This window comes from Zophobas morio, unplaced genomic scaffold (genome assembly GCF_036711695.1).
Source record: "Zophobas morio isolate AGI-343-1 ecotype UQ-CSIRO unplaced genomic scaffold, CSIRO_AGI_Zmor_V1 ptg000012l, whole genome shotgun sequence".
Classification (NCBI taxonomy): domain Eukaryota; kingdom Metazoa; phylum Arthropoda; class Insecta; order Coleoptera; family Tenebrionidae; genus Zophobas; species Zophobas morio.
In genome coordinates this window covers 25,625,683-25,644,174 of record NW_026972117.1, presented here as the reverse complement: position 1 = coordinate 25,644,174, position 18,492 = coordinate 25,625,683, and the positions used below count along the sequence as shown (strand labels likewise).

At 35.6% G+C, this 18,492-nt stretch overlaps 2 protein-coding genes across 3 annotated transcripts in view; one reads left to right on the top strand and one right to left on the bottom strand.

The window, feature by feature from the left end:
* The window catches only part of LOC135128116 (tyrosine-protein kinase-like otk), a 133,092-nt gene extending 125,350 nt beyond the window's left edge, over positions 1-7,742 (bottom strand). Inside the window, exon 1 of the mRNA XM_064054974.1 lies at positions 7,460-7,742. Within this exon, the coding sequence (XP_063911044.1) occupies positions 7,460-7,499 (40 nt within the window). The 5' untranslated portion in view covers positions 7,500-7,742. The remainder of the gene's footprint in view (positions 1-7,459) is intronic.
* Positions 7,743-14,150: 6,408 nt separating this feature from the next.
* Positions 14,151-18,026, top strand: LOC135128115 (uncharacterized protein). 2 transcript variants are annotated; one of them, XM_064054973.1, is made up of 6 exons: positions 14,151-14,445; positions 14,502-14,713; positions 14,769-14,943; positions 15,001-15,084; positions 15,141-15,584; positions 15,773-15,894. In XM_064054973.1, the coding sequence occupies exons 1-6, from the start codon at positions 14,431-14,433 to the stop codon at positions 15,794-15,796; spliced, it is 954 nt and encodes a 317-aa protein (XP_063911043.1). In that variant the 5' UTR covers positions 14,151-14,430; the 3' UTR covers positions 15,797-15,894. The 2 variants fall into 2 exon arrangements, with proteins under 2 accessions (XP_063911043.1, XP_063911042.1); XM_064054972.1 differs by having other exon boundaries at positions 15,141-18,026.
* The last annotated feature ends 466 nt before the right edge of the window (positions 18,027-18,492 follow it).

Below are 18,492 nucleotides of genomic sequence, written 5' to 3'. Positions count from 1 at the left end.
TACAAAACCGAATGCTTTGAAATCTTGCAGATGTTTTAAGGTTATAAAGAGGATAATAAATTTTTAGTCAAAATATATTTGGTTATCTTCTACAAAAAACTGATGACGTCAGCTCAAAAGTTTGCCGAATAAATCGTATCTAAAATGTACAAATTATGATGAGTCTGTACTTATGATTTATCATTCACCCTGCATAGTGACTCAAAAAAATTAATGAAGGCGTGAATTTATTTTATCGATTTAATCAGGAATTAGAAAACCGAATGCTTTGAAATCTTGGGAATATTTTAAAGTTATTATAAGCATGGTAAACTTTTGTTCAAAATGTATTTGTTCATCCCTCCTAAAAAAATTGATGACGTCACCCTTAAATTTTGCTGAATAAATCCTATCTAAAATGCAAAAAATATGATGAGTTTGTACTTGTGATTTATCATTCCATTCATATTTTTTAGATTTTCTTAAGAGGTGGTTCAAAAAAATTAATGAAGTCAATTTATTTTATTGATTAAATTAAAGGCAACACTTATTATTAGTATTACACCCCAACCAACCCAATTTGGTAGACACAAAATTTGTTAAAGGAAAAACTCGGTTGAAACATAAGGGTAGCACGCTTATTTACATCGACGTTAACATTACAGATCTGCATTTGTTTTATGCGGTCACTTGGTTCCGCGAATGCGAAATAGACATGTTTATAATCAACCAATTGTGAATTTCACCGTCAAGAATTAAAATAAAACCCAATGTTTTATATGATAAGCGGAAGTCGAAGCAATAAAACCGATGGTCGTTTTGTTTACAGTTTCTCTGTTTGACTCTCACGTATGCTGTTACGCCTGTCATCTTAAATTAAGAATGTTCATACATACACGATTTTCAGTTGCCTCTGATACGTATACGTGAGTAAATTGTTTCGTTATTTTATTGATTATTACAAATCAATATTCAAAACGACCCAATTCATTTTCCCGAAAATTTGAGAATATAATAATTTTATTCTTAGTATTACACTACATCTATCCCAACTGATATACGTGTCCTTGCAAAAATGTTGATGACGTCATCGCAATTTTTTTTTAAATTCCCACTACAAAAATGTAATGAGAAAAAAAACACAATAGGCATGCAGTCGTCAAGTTTCCGACAGCGAGGGAAGTACTGTCTAAACTCTTTAGACCAATTTTTTAGAATAACTTATGTATTAAAATAAAAATAGAAGTAGAGGTATAGACAAAGGAGCAAGCTGTGGTATAGGTTTCAAGCGAAATTCTTTCAATAATAACGACAGTAGTTTTTTTTTAAACATGTAGAGGAAGTTTACTAAACATGCGGAAATTCCTTGGGTTATTAAAAAAAGGTTTGTTTGGAAGATTTTCGGAAAAACTCTTCTTCTCAGTAACTGCTGAACTTTCTCAAAAATACCAGGGTTATTTACTGCATTGTATTTTTCAATTATCCAACTTCTCATTTTTTTTACCGGTAGTATAGTGGATGCTAATGTTTTCAAATGGCTCCAGAAATAAAAATCCAAAAGAGTTTAGTGTGGAGATCGAATAGTTTTATTTGATTTTACGAAACACGCGTTTTTCTGAAAATTATTCAAGGACAAAAAAAAACTTAAAATAAACTATAAGAAATAACCATGTCCCTTCTTTCGTAAACATCCTCTTTATAAAGGATTGAAAAACAATGTGGACGTTATTACACCACAAATAAACGAGCATATCACACTATAAATTTCAAATAAAATGAGTTTTTGAGATCACAACATCAATTGTTTGGACGGGATAAAGAGATAAATTGTAATCAACGCTGCATGTTGCTGCAAACTGCCACCGGACAGGGAAGATCATGACAATTAAGCAACCATGAAAACCGCAATCAGGCGGTAGGTAACGACATAACATAAATAAAATCTTCTTTGTTATTACCTTGCAATCGGGGCTTCGCCAAGTCCGTCCGTATTCACCACGTTTCATTGAACTAATGATAAAAACATTTAAACTGGTATAAAAGAATAGCACATTTATTTTACAATCACGTATTTAGCTAACTAGAAATGTAGAAAACGTAACGAGTCCTGTCCTGAGTATCGTTTCTAGAATTTTCTAGGTAAACCGCCCGGTGACCGGCTAAATATAATTTTCGGTACGTAGAAATCCGATTAGGGTTTGTTGCTTAATTTTTATGATCTTCACTGTCCGGTGGTAGTTTGCAAAAACTATGCAGTGTGCAACGATAACTTTAAAGTCTGCGTAAAATTCCAAAGGAATCAAACTTTATAGTTCCTAAATCCATCCTAAATCTTCTCCCCTTTTAATATTTTTTAACTAAAAGTTACTATATCCCTTGTATTTCTGAACATAACCAAAAAGGGTATTAGTGGCGAAAATTTATTGACTGCTTACTAATTTTCATTAATATGACCATTATTATACAGTTTCCACAAAATAATGCATTTATTTACATGTAATCAGTAGACTCCAACTTGAAAGGGTGCATATAAAAATCAATAACACGAGTAGTTAACTGCACATGTAAAGCTGCAAAGTCGCTTTTGGCAAATTTGCTATTTGGTTACAGTCAGTAATTTCTCTGCCTGAAGTTGGCAAGACATTATGTACTTCTGAAAACTTTCTGGCATACCAGTATCTAGAATAGCTTTCATTAGGTACTAACTTTCTTTGAAGATAATAAAATCTTGCCTTGCACTCTTAAACAAAATGTAACCATCAAAAAACAGAAAAACAAATGTCATTGCTAACTATACGACTACAACCCGTGTCACACACAACATGATTTCCTCAAGTGCCCTACTGGTGAATTCGTGTAACGAAAGAAACAGCAAGGCCATTATGGGTGGTATAAACACGGCTTTACAACCCTTCTAACTTAACTCGAGCGGGTATTCACGTTTACAAGCTATATGGACAGCCTCTCTTCAATGTACAGGCAACAACCTGCAAGTCTGAAGCCGGTTGAAAGCCCGACCTGCAAGTACACTCTGAAGAAAACAATAAAGCTACAACTTATTAACATTGAATGACGGGCTTACAAAATTATTACAGACTAGATACCGATCAAAAACCGCTTACACCTATTATACATAAGTGAGCAACTTAATTTTTCGCGAATATTAAACACCAATGCTGAACAAAGACAGCTTAAATTGTCAGCAGCCCACATTTGTCGGTGTAATAACAGGGTACGGCGGGCTGCGTTTCTGTGGTCTCGGATATCATGTGAGATACATATTTCCGAAATTTCAAATTATAAAAATGACAGTTATTTTGTAATAACATGGTGGAGTTTTTTGTCGTATTAGAGGTAATTGACTCGAACGGAGCAGTCTGGAATGCTGAGGGGCTACCTATATATTCATTTTCTTTGTATCGATGCGGAGAAGACAAGACTGAAATATATATTCCGGATGATTAGAGGGATAGAAAATTATTGGCAGAGCCCGATGTAAATTTTTTGCGTGCAAAATTGTATAAATTTATACTCCGAGTATCATTTTGGAATTTAAATTAGATAATTATATTTGAATTGGCTTTTTGATGCTGTCTGGTGGATTTGATTGGGTTAAAATCGTTTTAATTAGCATTTTCATTTTGGGGAAAATTAATATTTTAATTATAGGAATAATAACGACGATTAAATTACAGCATGTATTTTTAAAACGGCAGACAAATTAATTAACAGTCGATGACGATTTCATAAATGTGAAGAAGTGTTTATAATCACAAAAAAACGTATTAGCATTAAGATGCGATTAATTTCTTGGTTTTACGTGACGCGTAAAAACGAAAAACAAGAGTTTGATTACGTTCCATTAACAAATTAAGAAAAACAAGAATTTTATGAATAATGGTAATGGCAGAGCGACATTAAAACGTGCCCCGTGGATAAATTAAGGAAAGATAATAACCAGTACAATGGAATTCTTACGGTCGTAATAATATCTGAAATTTTATAAAGAGTTTCTTTCGAATTTAAACTCGTTTACATTCGGCGAGAGGCAAACTAAACCTTTGATCTTTGTTGTTAAAGAACTAGTTGTCCCTTGTTCGTGTGGTTCGACGAGATCCGACAAGCTGTGAACACATGAACTTGGCATTTCATGAATGGTAAGGCATAGTGGCACCATGCCTCGTGCTGACTAGACGAAAGTAAAACGAACCACGCCGTTACTGTTCACAGAATTTATGCCTTACAGTTGTTTATTAGTCTGTCATCGCCATTTTTAAAGACGCGCATTTTTTGTAATTTTTGTAAAAAAAAATGTTGGCAAAAAAGATATTACTACAATTTTCTAATAATAAAAACTGTTATTCTTAGACATTTCATGGATATGAAAATAATTATCCTGTGATGGCCGAGTATCACTGTTTCCATGGTACGAATCGCATTAGTACGAACTTTAATTTAAATCAGTGGCATGTCAAGCCAACCTTAACAATTGTTAATGTTACCATTTCAAAATGCAATGATCCTATTATTATTGAAATCATACAGATTTCCGATAAAACAGTTAGTATTTTTTAACCAAAGTGACAGAATTGCATAAATTTCATCACCTATTATACTCATTTCCAGACGGAAAATACCACCGTCGAATTTATTAATCATTTTCAAACGTCAATCTTTACACAGTTACCTGTTCACAGCATGGTCTGTGACTCTGATTACCAGTGTTCCCTCGGCCATTAAAAAACTAGGACAAGCTGTTGATGAAGGGTGTCAACCACAAGACTCGTGTCATTTAAATTGACTTAATTGTTATTTTTAATACATACATATAAAACCATTTATTATTGTTACTACGATTACTATTTGTACAATAGCATACCTAAAAGCGGTTCTCTATTTGATATCAAACTTACACCCTTGCTGTTAATGGTTTAGTTTTATAAATCACACTTTATACATTCAATTTTCAATATAATAAGTGTCTCATGCATTTTCAAATAATACATTGTTTTTTCAACAGAATCCATATAATTTTATTTGCAACTATTTATAGCTCTATAATTTAAGAAAATATCTCCAATAGCGATAAAAAATCGCGTCCCTGATCTTAATCGTAGAATGTTGATAAAGTTAAGTAATGAATATAAAGATAGAACAAAATAAATAATGAATTTAAAAACTTTATTATTAAAGAAAAAAAAACAACGACAAGCTCTATAGAATGTTTGTTACTGCAAACTCAAGTAAATATAGTCCAACGAATTAAAAATATGAACTAGTCGTACATAACATTGTTTGTATGATGTATACTAATTCACCTTTGACAAAATCTAGTAGAGAAGTTTTTTTAATTAAAAAATAATCATTTCATACAATATTTTTGTGCACGTCAGAGTTTGAATAACATTTAATTCATGATCTACATTTAATATAATCACTAGTAATTGCTGCGACAACCCAAGACACTAGTTTTTAGTAAATCTTGGCGAAAAACAATACGAAGAGTTCTATATTCCTATATTTAATTTTGTTTTTCAGCTATTACGCGAATTCGTTGCGGATCCACTTCTTATTTTTGAAGCATCTTTTGAAATCGTGTCCATGTTATAATCAAATTTATCACAGAACACCCACGTTGTCATATGTAAAGAACGTATCACATAAATAAAGACTGATTATAAATGTCTGTCCATCTAAGCTGGTTGTGTATACGCTCCATTCTGATGATGAATTCGATTAGTTATAAATCTGCCAAATGTCAAATTTATGTAACACGGTTCGCACACAATGTTTACACGTTCGAATCAATCATTTGGAACATATGAAAAATTTGTTATTTTAATGTAAAGTCATAGCCAACTTGATGAATAACATTTATAACGGGCCTGTAAAATTCGAATGTTAAAGATCTTTTTTTGTTTTAACAACTGTTTTGCACGTTTGTTGTATTGCTAATTCCGAATATGAATTTAATTTTTTGCTATCACGTAAGGTTTATGTTTAATCTTTTTCTCCTTTTATAGACAGAGTACAGAATTTTAATAAATGATCCAAGTGGGCACTGATTTGAGCCGCCTCTTCCGGAATGTGTAACTATAATAGTCGCTTCCAATCATCTCCATAGCAACGAAAGTGCAAATATGTATCATGATTATTCTGCGAGACGGGATATTAACCATATTAATTAAAACTTTCAAAACGTCTTCCAGTACTAAGGTATACAGTACTTTTGCCTACAAAAAATCATTTTTCAAGTCATGTCAACAATATTATCTTATGTTGCAACAAGCACACTTGAGTACAACATAATCGAATTATACTTCAAAAAAATCAAAAAATCTTACGGTATCAATTAATATGAAGCGGCAAGATTATCAATAAATCAATAACATTCGTTTAATACATACTTCAATGGTGAATTAATGTTAATAAATTTATAAAATCAAAAGTACGTATGACGATAAGTGCTTTTAGTTGAAAAAATAGCAGAATTTAATTTAAAAATAAAAAGTTGCAAACAGTAGCTCGAAACAATTACAACTTTGGTAATTTGGCTCCATTATTGTAAATTATTCCAATATACTTTTAAATTCGGCTTCTACCACGTGCTGATATATTTACTAAAAACAGCAGTATCTAAATCAATAAATCTAAAACAATGGGTAGTTCTGGTCATTTAGTATTAACCAAAATCAAGATCATCACATATCACATATACATAGATATATTATCTGGGCTTACTATTAGTTTAAGAAAAATAATGTGTGACAGGAATTAGTTTTTAAGTAATTAATTACGAACCTTTCAACAGTCGTGTTTATTTACCGAAAACCAACATCGTTCCTCTTATTGTTCCCCCTAAATTCACCAGTTTAGTAAAACTAATAAAGGTTTTCTTTCCCTGCTTTGAAATGTGTACATAAACAGTTTGTAATTAGAGTCAACCAATTAGGCAACCCTTCTACTTATTTAGAAGATACATGCACTTTTTATCAAACATCCAATTTATGCAACTACAAGTTATTAAATGTTCTAATTTACCATAATTAGCTTTATTAGAGCAATTCACAGTAATTCTACTTTTTTAAATAACCTGTTCAAGAAAAAAAAAATAAATAACGTTTACATGAATGTTTTCAACCGACTCTGTAGTTTGGAAAATTTAAATTGTGTTGTAAAATTGTATCAACCCTCAACTGCTATAGAAAAAAGTCTGCAGTTTAGTTATTTTTTATTTAACAAAATTACATTGAAAACATTTTTCATGTACTATTTTATCTTACTATTTTTGTGTAAACCTCTGCATTGCATTACGAAGAAAAAGAAAATGTATCTCCGTGTGTACAACTGAATGCTATATTTATCATGTTACGTATTTTTTTTTAAATCGGCCTTAACATTTTAATATGTAAAATTTCGTAACAAACTAAACGATACACAATAATTGAAAAAAATGTTAAAATACTCTTTTTCCACTTACCTAAGACGAACACAAAAAATACAAAATAAAGACCAGACATTTTTAAAAATAAAAAATAAACAATCACAAACAATTATCACGTGTGCACAAATAAACACAAATAAATAAAGTTTAGTTCACATTTCGTGTAAGTCAGTCAATGTAACCGTGAAGCCGTAGTAAACAATAGATAACGTAACGTACACACACACGGAGCCTGTGCACCCCTACGACAGTCATACGAAACTGGCTTTGGCTCTGGTTCTGGTTCGGTCTGATGCCTGATGAGCCAGACAGAAGGGAAAACTTGACAGGCGGCAGCCGGCAAAAGTTTATCCGGTTTATTTGAAAACCCAACAATTCCGACCCTAATCGAACTCGTACGAACTGAATTCGTGAAACAGACACGGCGTTGTAGGCAACCAAGAATGCATGAAAATTTCATGAATTTTTACTGTTCGGGGCATAACTACGTAACTACGCGAAAAATGAAAATACAATCCAAATCAGTTTATTGAACTTCACTTGTAGAATATATTTTGTTACAATTATTTGTATTTACAACAAACTTATCAAAATTCTGTTTATATTAATTTTATCGGTCCTGAAGTTTACAATAAACATACAAGTACCTACACTTAAAAAACACTCCTGTTTCTTTTTAGGTACGTTACTGCTTTGATGATGCCGTTTGCTCGTTTGCTGCTGTTTAGGAACATAAAAATCATATTATAAAAAAATTATCAAGATGTGTATTCTATATAAACTGCACTAAAATGAGTTTTTTTATAAAGATGATGATGATGATGATAATTGATAATACAGTTTTGTTACAACTAAATAAATCAGTCTCTGAATAAACTGTACCTACTTATAAATAAAAACCAATATGTATTAATACAAAGTATTCTGTCCTTTAAATTACTCACTATTTCTGAACTGTGTGCCAGTCTTTGCAACTTATGTTAAGTTAGTGTTTATGTTGGAACTACTGATAGTAAAACCTTTGCTATCATGTACTGGTTTGTATACTTGATAGTTAAGTTCTATTGTTAATTTTCGAAATATAAAGGGGAAGTTAACGCTGACGAAAAATTTGTTAGTAAAGTATTTGACGATTTCACCCAAGAAAAAAGGAACTTGCAGTTTGTTTTCGATTAATTTTATATCTTTCTAAATCATAGTAATAGTAAACAAATATTAACATATTGTTACCGGAAGAAGAAAACGCGAGAAAACTCAGGTGAGTCTCAATCCCGAAACCCGCGTCCCGACCAGATTCCGAACAAAGCACTGAAAAACCTGTCCGAAGACATCATTGTCGAAAAAAAAAATCAGTTTTTCCCCCAAAATTATCCTCCCATCAGTCTTCTGTCTCCTGTGGGGAAGATCGCTGAAAAAGTCATTCCGAAACGGCTTTCCGAGATCGTGAACGCATCCTTCCCGACGAGAAATTTGCCTTTCGACCCCACCACTCCACCTCCGACCAACTTCTTCGGGTCTAGAATTCGCAGCAAAGTCATCTGAATAAAAGCAATTCACAGGCGCAGTCTTTCTCGATGTAGCCAAAGCTTTCGATTGGGATGAGGGACTTGTTTACAAGTTCTACTTTCGAGGCGTGCCCTTGGCGATGGTGCAACTCATCGACTCATTTCTGGACGCCCGCACGTTTTGTGCCCGCATGGGCCACACTCTTATCAGCCCAACATCCAATAAGCGTTGGAGTCCATCTGGAATGAGCGCTCTCTCCTCTGCTGTATGGGAATCTTCACCGGAGATATTCCCAAACGCCTCGAACTAGTCTCGCGATCTATGTAGACTACACCACCATTCTTATACGCTCGAAATAGGGGCACAATTTGACTACCTACTTACAGGCGGCCACTGATGCGTTGGAAGAGTGGTGCAGACGCTGGCTCATCAGTCATCACAGCCTACCTCGATAAAAGCTCGGCAGCCTTCATCACGAAAAGTTGTCAAGGCCCGGTAGGCCAACTCATCCCATGGCAGGACAAAACAAAATATGTAAGTATCTTCATTGACAAAAATCTCAGCTTTTTTCCTCACATTAACCACACTGTAGCCAAGACGAATGGAATCAAAGACGTCCTGGTGCCACTACACCGGCAGACGCAGCAAGATGTCGATCAAAAACAAACTTCTTCTCTATCGAACAATAATTCTCCCTAACATGTCTTATGACTCGCTAGCCTCGAACTACGAGCCTTCCAAAATCCAATTTCATCGTCTGAAAGTCCTCCAAACAAAAATTCTCCGATAAGGTTTCAGGGCCCCCTAGTTTGTCAAAAACAACCAGATTCTTCGGGGGGGCAACATCCCAAAGCTAAAGTAATTTCTGCACGAAATTGCATTTCGCACCTTCAAGAAAACTGAAGAACACCGAGTTCGACAAGAAAGCCTCATCAAAACGCAAGCGGCCCCGCAGGACGTTACTTGACGACAAAATCGGCTTGTGACCCCACACGCTGCTCCCACCAACCGGCCACCCATCATAGGAGGACCGTAAAATTAAGCATGTGATGGGGGGTAACCTCCTAGGCGAATCAATACCTCAACCGAAGTACAGTCTGACAACACTTTTGTGACCACTCAGAAGTCAGGACACAGGTAAAGAGGACAAATTTCTGGCACCTCAGAAGCCAGGCCAGGAAGGCAGCCAGTACAGGCAAAGCAGCCAGACCAGGTAGAGCAGCTAGATCAAGTAGATCAGCCGGTCAGCCGGCCAAGAAAAGTGGGCAGACCAGACAGAGAACCCAGAGTAGGCAGCCGGCCTGACGGCCAGGAAGACCAGCCAGACCAGATAGGCCAGGCAGCCGGCCAACCACCTAGGTAGCCCAGGCAGAGGAGGAAATCAACCAGGCAACCGGCTAGGCAAAGCATCAAAAGCATCCAGAACAGCCAGAACAGGTAGCGGCCAATCGGCCAGGCAGAACAGTTAGACCAGACGGCCGGTCAGCGGGCCAGGCAGACAAACCACACAAGACAAACCAGGCAAGATCAGGCAGCCCGCCAGGCAGAGTAGTCAGAGCAGGCAGGTGGCCAGACAGGTAAAGCAGCGTGGCCAGATTGGGCAGCCGGCCAGTGAGACCAGGCAAACCAGGCAACCGGCCAGGCAGAGCAGGCAGGAACAGTTAGAGCAGGTAGCCATCCAGGCAGAGGACCCAGAGCAAGCAAGCCGGCCAGCGGACAATTCAGATCAGGCAGACCAGGCAGCGGGCCAGCGGGCAATGCAGAGCAGCCAGACCTGGCAGCCGGTCAGCTGACAATGCAGAGCAGCCAGACCAGGCAGCGAGCCAGTGGACAAGGCAGAGTAGCGAGATTGGGCAGCGGGCCAGGCAGAACAGCGAGACCAAGTAGCAGGCCAGCGGGCAAGGCAGAGCAGTCAGATCAGGCAGACCAGGCAGCGGGCCAGCGGGCAATGCAGAGCAGCCAGACCTGGCAGCCGGTCAGCTGACAATGCAGAGCAGCTGAGCAGCCAGACCAGACAGCGACCCAGTGGACAAGGCAGAGTAGCGAGATTAGGCAGCGGGCCAGGCAGAGCAGCGAGACCAGGTAGCAGGCTAGCGGCAAGGCAGAGCAGGCAGATCAGGCAGCCGGGCAGCAAGCTATGCAAAGCAATCAGACGAGGCAGTGGGCCAGCGGACAATGCAGAGCACCCAGACCTGGCAGCAGGATAGCGGGCAAGGCGGCGGGCCAGGACGCCAGGCGGAGCAGCCAGGCCAGGCAGCCCGCCCTGTGCCCTGTGCCCTGTGCCCTGTGCCCTGTGCCCTGTGCCTTGTGCCCTGTGCCTGTATTATCCGAGTATATAATGGGCCACATAATCAGAATAAATGAAAAATCAAGCCCGAATTAAAAAAATATCAAAATAATTAACAAAAGAAACTTCAGAGAACTTAACATCACTCCAGGATCAATTATCAACACTGTGGAAAAGAAAACAAAACAAATAGATATTTATTTTATTAGGAGTTTAAGTGATACTTTATGTGACGGAGTATGGACGATTAAACGCCGAGCAATAGCGAGGCGAATTAAGTCCATACGAGTCACATAAAGTCACTTAAACTCCGAATGAAATACAATATTTTATTTTCAAACGATTATTCTTCTTTTGAAATGATTATTTCCCATCTTCTTGCTTCATTAAGGAATTGCCTTGATTTCACTTACCATGGTTACTATGGTTGACAACCACTATGATTTTCACATATTTATACTCCGGCGGAGTATAAATGCTCTATTTATACGCCGGCGGAGTATAAGCAGTACTTATGCGCAGCTCAAACACGGTGTCATAGAAATGACACTTAAACCCCGGTAAGACCGTCATATAAATGTCAGTTATATGACGTTTGAAAATAAAATCATATACAGGGTTTTTATAAATGATTCTAAAAACCCCGCTTTGCTGAAATCATGCCTCATTATGACTTGCTGACTTGTCACATTAATATATAATGCACCTAATGTCATTTCTAACCTGTCATTTAAAGTCGTCGTTTTTATTGTTTTAGCTCAAAACAACAAAACAGTCGTTTTCAAAACTTTTGGTGGTTGTGCACGAAAATTTTGTTTTTGTGCTAGGAAGCGAAGACTGTGAAAATGGTTTATTTTGTTGAACAAGACACTTTCATCGTTATTGTCTTGTTATCGCAATGGGACTTCGTAAACGAAAAGTGGGTAAGCAAGAATATTACATTAGACATGTAATCAACAAATTTGTTCGAACTGGCAATGTCAACAAAGAGAAATCTCGTGGAAGACCTTGAGTATCTGAGCAAGTTCTAGATGATTTGAGACGACTTGAGCAGAATTGAACAATTGAACAACGGGTCCAAACTATTGACGAAAGGATGTTACAGAAAATTTTTAAAATTAAAAAGAGGGTGAACATGTGCCTTGAACAAAATAATGAACATTGTCAACATTTACTGTGATGTTTAACAGCAATAAATTTGTTTCTTTTTATTGTAATGAATTAGTTTTATTTTTTTAAAAGATATGAAGCATTTCGGCAACCAGTTATGCAAATGCGCGTGGTCTTTATCATGCCTCCTTGGGCATTTAATAAAGTCTAAAACTGAGAGACGGCACGTTTACATAACCTACTGCGACCCTATACTCATTTATAGAAACCCTGTATAATACGATAAGAACTATTCATTTACGCGATAAAATTAAGAGGTTACCTGAGAACATGTTGCTTAGGAAAATTTCACGAGCGCAAACACCAACTTTGACTCGATTTAAAGCCCAAACGTGAAGCTTGAGGATTTTAAGAGGCAGTGGAGGTGTTTGCATGAGGGGCATTTTCAGATGCAACAGTTTGAAGGTAACCTTGCAAATTTAATCGCGTAAATGAATAGCTCGAAGGGTATTCAGATGATTAATACATAAAACCGGAACATCTTGACAACTTTGAGATACTGTCAAAGTGTCAAAATCAATTTAATGTCCGACAATCAGACCACAAAGTTTCAAAAAAATTGTTACGACCCTGTTTTCTGTCGTTTTAACAGATACTTTTGCCGACTTACCCACAGAGGAGGGAGGACTCTTTGTTGTCAATATAATGGGCGCCACCAGTATTGTTTAATGAGATTCAGGGCCAGGACCAACAACTACTGGAAAATGTTCCCGACCCAATACATAATTTAATCAGTTACTAGTTTACAATTAAAATGGCAAAGAACAAATAATTAAAACGAGTTAACAATTAAGAATCACGGTCATAATACCCTTTAAGGGAACCACGCAATTAAAGCTTTAACTTTACAATTTTTACAACTCAACTTCAATTACTCAATAACTACTAACTACACTTCAGGAAAAAAAACAAAAAAAAACTAATATCTCTCTAAGAAAATGGAAAAGGGGGAGTCTTAAGGCTTATCTGACGAAGATGGTTGTCGACAGGTGGTCTTCCGTTAAGCCACAAGAAAGGTATCGGCAGGCTATCGCACTGGGAGACGGAGTCTTGACTCGGGCGAAGATAGGGGTATCGCCGGTCTAACGCACTCCGGAAGCGTAAACCTGGCTCGGCCAAAGAAAGACGACGGTGCCAAAAAAAAAACCTGCTTCCGAGGGTTTCCGCGCACCAAAGGACCTAATTCAGTCGTACTCTTGATTTATCTGTTTTTTTTTTTGTTTTTTTTTAAAGTCCCCATTCAATGTCAAGGAAACCGCCCTTACCTGGAATCCCCGGCACCACGATAAGCCGACTAATGTAACAAAATGTTTCACTGAAAAGTGGCGGAATGTATGTAAATAACGTAACTTAGTACAATAACTAACTATTCTGTTTTAACATTATTATATCTCTAGTAATTAAACACATAAACACATCCTTACCTGAGCTGAATAAACACCAACTTGGTGTTTATTCAGTGTAAAACTGTTGCTATTGGTTAAAATTCAAATTTTCATGCATTTTGATCGGTTGTACGTATGTATTAATCACTACAATTTTTTGTTGTTAGAAAAATTAAAATGAAGCGACACAAACTGCCCTAAGCTCTAAAACGCCTGATAAAATAATTGGAATGATTTAAATTTTAGCGTAGTGGAGTTTAAAAACTCTTGTCCATCTAGCGATCGACACGTTAACTAACTCTGCCGATAAACTACATTTCTTTCCCACATTTTGAAGGCCAATTTCCGATTCGTAAATATTTGACACTGACATTTCTCAAACAGCTGTCGAACCAGTGTTCAGAAAACACTCATCGTTATAATTTTATTGTTAAACAATTAAAGTGTTCATTGTCATTTACCGCTCGCTCTAATTTGCTACGTTGGTGATAAATCGATTTATAAATTTCGCAATAAATACGCGCGAAATTCTTCCGTGGAGAAAGTTGTAAAATTTTCTAGTTTTGTGTTAAATTGTTTCTTATCTGTTAAAGCTTTTTGTTCTCCAACGCATCATTTACACAATCTACGTGTCGCGATTTTAAAAATAAATCTTCAATATGGTAAAGTGTAAAGTAAGTGATACATCAAACTGTGACGGGTTTTTCCAATCTTAAGACGTATTTTCCAGGAATGTGGTTGTACCTGTAATAAGTGTCTTGCAACTGATCATGATGTCCATCTACACGTCGAAATCGAAAATCTCAAGCAAAAGCTTGTCGAACGTGAGACACACATTGTGACAATGGAAACGAATTTTTTAAATGAAGCTAATAAATTTCCTAGTGGAGAGTTGGTTGCACTTCGGGAAGAACTTTTAACGTGGCAAGATAAATACAAGAGGTAAACTTTGAACATTTTTTTGACTGGCAGTATTCTGATTGGCTTGTAATTTTAGACTATATGAAGCTCATAGACGAGTCCAAAGAGTAAACCAAGGATTAGAAGATAAACTTTTGAAATTAGTTGATGTGTGTGAAACTGAAAAAACTACATTGACAAAAGATGTAGCAATATTGTCACAAAAACTTGCTGAAGCTAATTATGCTATTAAGAAACTGACAGATGATAATGTATGTAGCACAATAGAGAGCTTTTTAATTATTTATTAACCATGGTTTTGTATTCAGGAAAGGTACAAGAATGATGTTTCATTAGCAATAGAGTTTCTTCAGTGCAAACAAAGTAATTTTGTGGCCCGTAAATTTGACTCGGTATGTGCAATTTATACATTTTTTTGTAAAACTGATAATAATCATTTTGTTAACAGTTACCTCAAGAAGTACAAGTGCAAGTGTCTTCTCACATGACAAATAAACGAAAACCTGAAGAGAAAAAAGTTTCTTATGAAATGAAGAGTATCAAAGTGCCCATTCCAACATTTCCGCCAACAGCGATGGTTTATTCAGTTCCTAAATCTCCCAAACCTGATAGAATTGCAGAATCTGATGTTGAAACTCCACAAGTAGATATAGTGTCGGCTGCAATAATGGCCAAAGTATTACAAGAAAGACAGAAAGAAAAAGCATATGCAAAGCATTGTGATTCATGTACTTGTTCCAAGAAACTCCACATAGTTCACGAGATAACGCATCATACTACTGGAACCCAAACAGGCGATTACAAAAAAGCGCTGTGTCTTAGATGTAATGAATATCTTACACAGAGTCCGCAGAAAATGAGATTAGTAAAACATGACATGGCATCTAAAAAGGTACAGATATATCCAAGCGAATTCACAGACACTGCTCAAACAAATGGAAATAATATTGTTAAAGTACAGCCAAATAATTTTTTAATTGATGAAACGTCACATGTTAATCCCAGTCGCGTTATTCCCCAGTCTAACAATAATTTATTGAACAATCCAATAAAAACCCATCCTGATATAAATTTTTTCAGTACAAACGAAGCTCCTCGAGTTAAAAATTCAAAATCTCCAAAGTTAGGAGTGAAAATGGAACATCATTATCTGTGTAATGAAACGTCCCCTACTTATGAGGTACCACATAAGGATAAATCCGAATCTGATGCAATTAGTGCCAAAAATGGTTCTTCCGATAATTTAAAGGGTCCTAGATATTGTTCAATGAGATTGCAGAGTGGCACTAGAAATATTCTGCTTGATAATGCTCATAATAATGTAGCTCCAGTATTGTACAAACGCCATCACAAAATTAAACGTGAAGAAACTCCCACAACACATGAAATATCACACACGGAATCGTGCTCTAGTGAAGACTTCAAACATACCTCAGTGATAAGTGATAATTCTATGCATAATCAACAAAGAGTAGCTGAATGGGTTCAAAGTAACTTAGAAAATGAAGTTAGTAGTTCAGATAATTCTCACTCGGAACTGTTAGTTAGTCCAGAAAAAAAAGAACTAGTTAAAGTAAATAGATTGAAATATGCTGAAATGGAAGAGAATGTTAAACGGTTCTTATTTGGGGAAAGTGAGTTTCTAAAGACTGTTGAATTAGGGAAAATGAAATATCAAAATTACAGGGAAAACGAGGGTGGGGATCACACTGATAGTAATAGTACAAGAAGTAACTCGCATACTGAAACAGAAATCTGAATATATATATTAGTGCATTATTTATTTTGTGATTTAGGGTTTGTACAGAATTATTTTTATATTTTTAATGAAATTAGAAATTTGTCAATACCGAGTTTTTAAAACTTTACTTTTGTTAAATAAAATTTACTATAACAATAAGGTAGGCATTATCGCTTTATTTTTTATTTTGTGGAATCACTTGACAAGCCACATAGACACAATGTAGTAATTTAAAAAACAGTATATTTGAATATTATACCAAAGATATTTGACATTGTTTTCGTCTTTGTAGCAATAAGTGAAAGTATCGTTAATTATGTGCAGTATTTATGATCTTCATTGTATTATGAGATCATTTGTAACATGTAACAATCCTTTTCAAACCTTCAAACCGATTCTGGAACGTTGTAAAGATTAAAGTGAGTATTCTCACAATCTACCTCTAACAAAAGTTGTTGTATAAAAAAAAACAATAATGGTTGGAGGGTTGAAAACGGATTCTATATTGCTATGTCTTTGGATCATTTCCATTTATTTACTGGGAGTACAGATTTATTCGTGTTATGACTTTAGATTAGAGTTGTCAAAAATCCAAATTATTGAAATACAAATGAGGTTATGGATGACATTTGCGGTTTAATCAAAGACATGACAAATATTTCCATGGCCAACTCTAATCTAAAAACATTGATCGCCCGTTATTAACAATCTATGGTTTAGTCACTGTACAATACCAAAGTTATTTTAACTGTCTTTTCATTGGAAAATTACATTTTTTCTTTATCTTTAATTTGTTGCTGGCTGTAGATGTCTATTTCTGTTCAAAATGACCAAAACTTAAGTTATTTGATTTAATCCCAAATAAATGAAAGTGATTAAAATCGTCATACCAACGATATTTGAATCTACACTTAATGAAGCTACTTTGTCACGAATAGTGATCAGAATTGTAAACAGTGTAGGTTAAAATACGGAGCTTATATGTTACAGAAAGCCATTTAAGTAAATGCCAAGCTGTTCTATGTAAAAGTTAGCATACTATAAGCCATTTTTTAATTGAACTATTATAATTCAAGTTCGATTCTTTCTCATTGTACCTGCAGAAAATCTCTCCTCCGAATTTTACACCCTAATTTTCTACTACATAATTTTATTTATTTTTATATTCCATAGGTACTAACAGCGATTTTTCCCCAAGTTATACCTATGTTTCCGTCGATAAAATAAAATTTAATAACCATTTTTGAAGGCGATATCAATTAAAAAGTGGAAATTATATGTCGTTTTTAAAAGTATATAATATTTCACAAGCTTTATATCTTTTAGAAGCTTCATTATCTCTTACCGCACTGCTTCCGATTTGTGTAAAACGTATCCTTAACCTCATATTTTTAATGCATTATGTAAATTCCGTACTTGCTTGTTGGTCCAGAATTTCAGTTGAGTGATTGTACCAGTTGCCAAATTTTTTAAAAACATCTAAATGTGGACTGAAACTCTGGACGAACAACGATTAATTTAATTTAGTTTGAAAAAAATCGACGCTGTGATTTATCATGTATGTGAGATTTTAAAATAGAATAGTAGAGGAAACTCTTTTTACATATGAGTTACCTGACCAATTGCTTTAGTTATTTTCATAAGTTTTTTGTGTGATACACATATGAATTGCTAACTGCAGAAAGGGGATATATCACATTTTTCAAAATGTTGAGGAAATGAATAAAACGTCTCAGATTTTTACAACTACTTGTTTCCGATCCCCGTTTTCAATTGTCGGTTCTCTATGTTCTCAGTTATCAACGAGTGTTGGTTAAATGCATGTTTTCTTTTTTGGGTCAATTTGGCTGTCAAATTTGACACTTGGACATATCCCCTTTTTGCAGTAAAATGAAAAAAAAGGTAAAAAAAACACAAAAAACAGCTTTATTTCAGTTATAATTTTACACAAACATGTTATATGTATATCTGACTAAAAAACTTAATCATTATCGCGCTCCTGTTCTACAGTTGGCCAAGTAGCAATCTCCTGCCAAAATGCGTTATAAGCGTCTGGGAT

Bases quoted from the DNA above. Each gene is read 5' to 3' on its own strand.
- LOC135128115 (XM_064054972.1), top strand. The intron at 14,714-14,768 runs GTAAACTTTGAA...TTGTAATTTTAG, and splicing joins TGGCAAGATAAATACAAGAG to ACTATATGAAGCTCATAGAC. The intron at 14,944-15,000 runs GTATGTAGCACA...TTTTGTATTCAG, and splicing joins AGAAACTGACAGATGATAAT to GAAAGGTACAAGAATGATGT.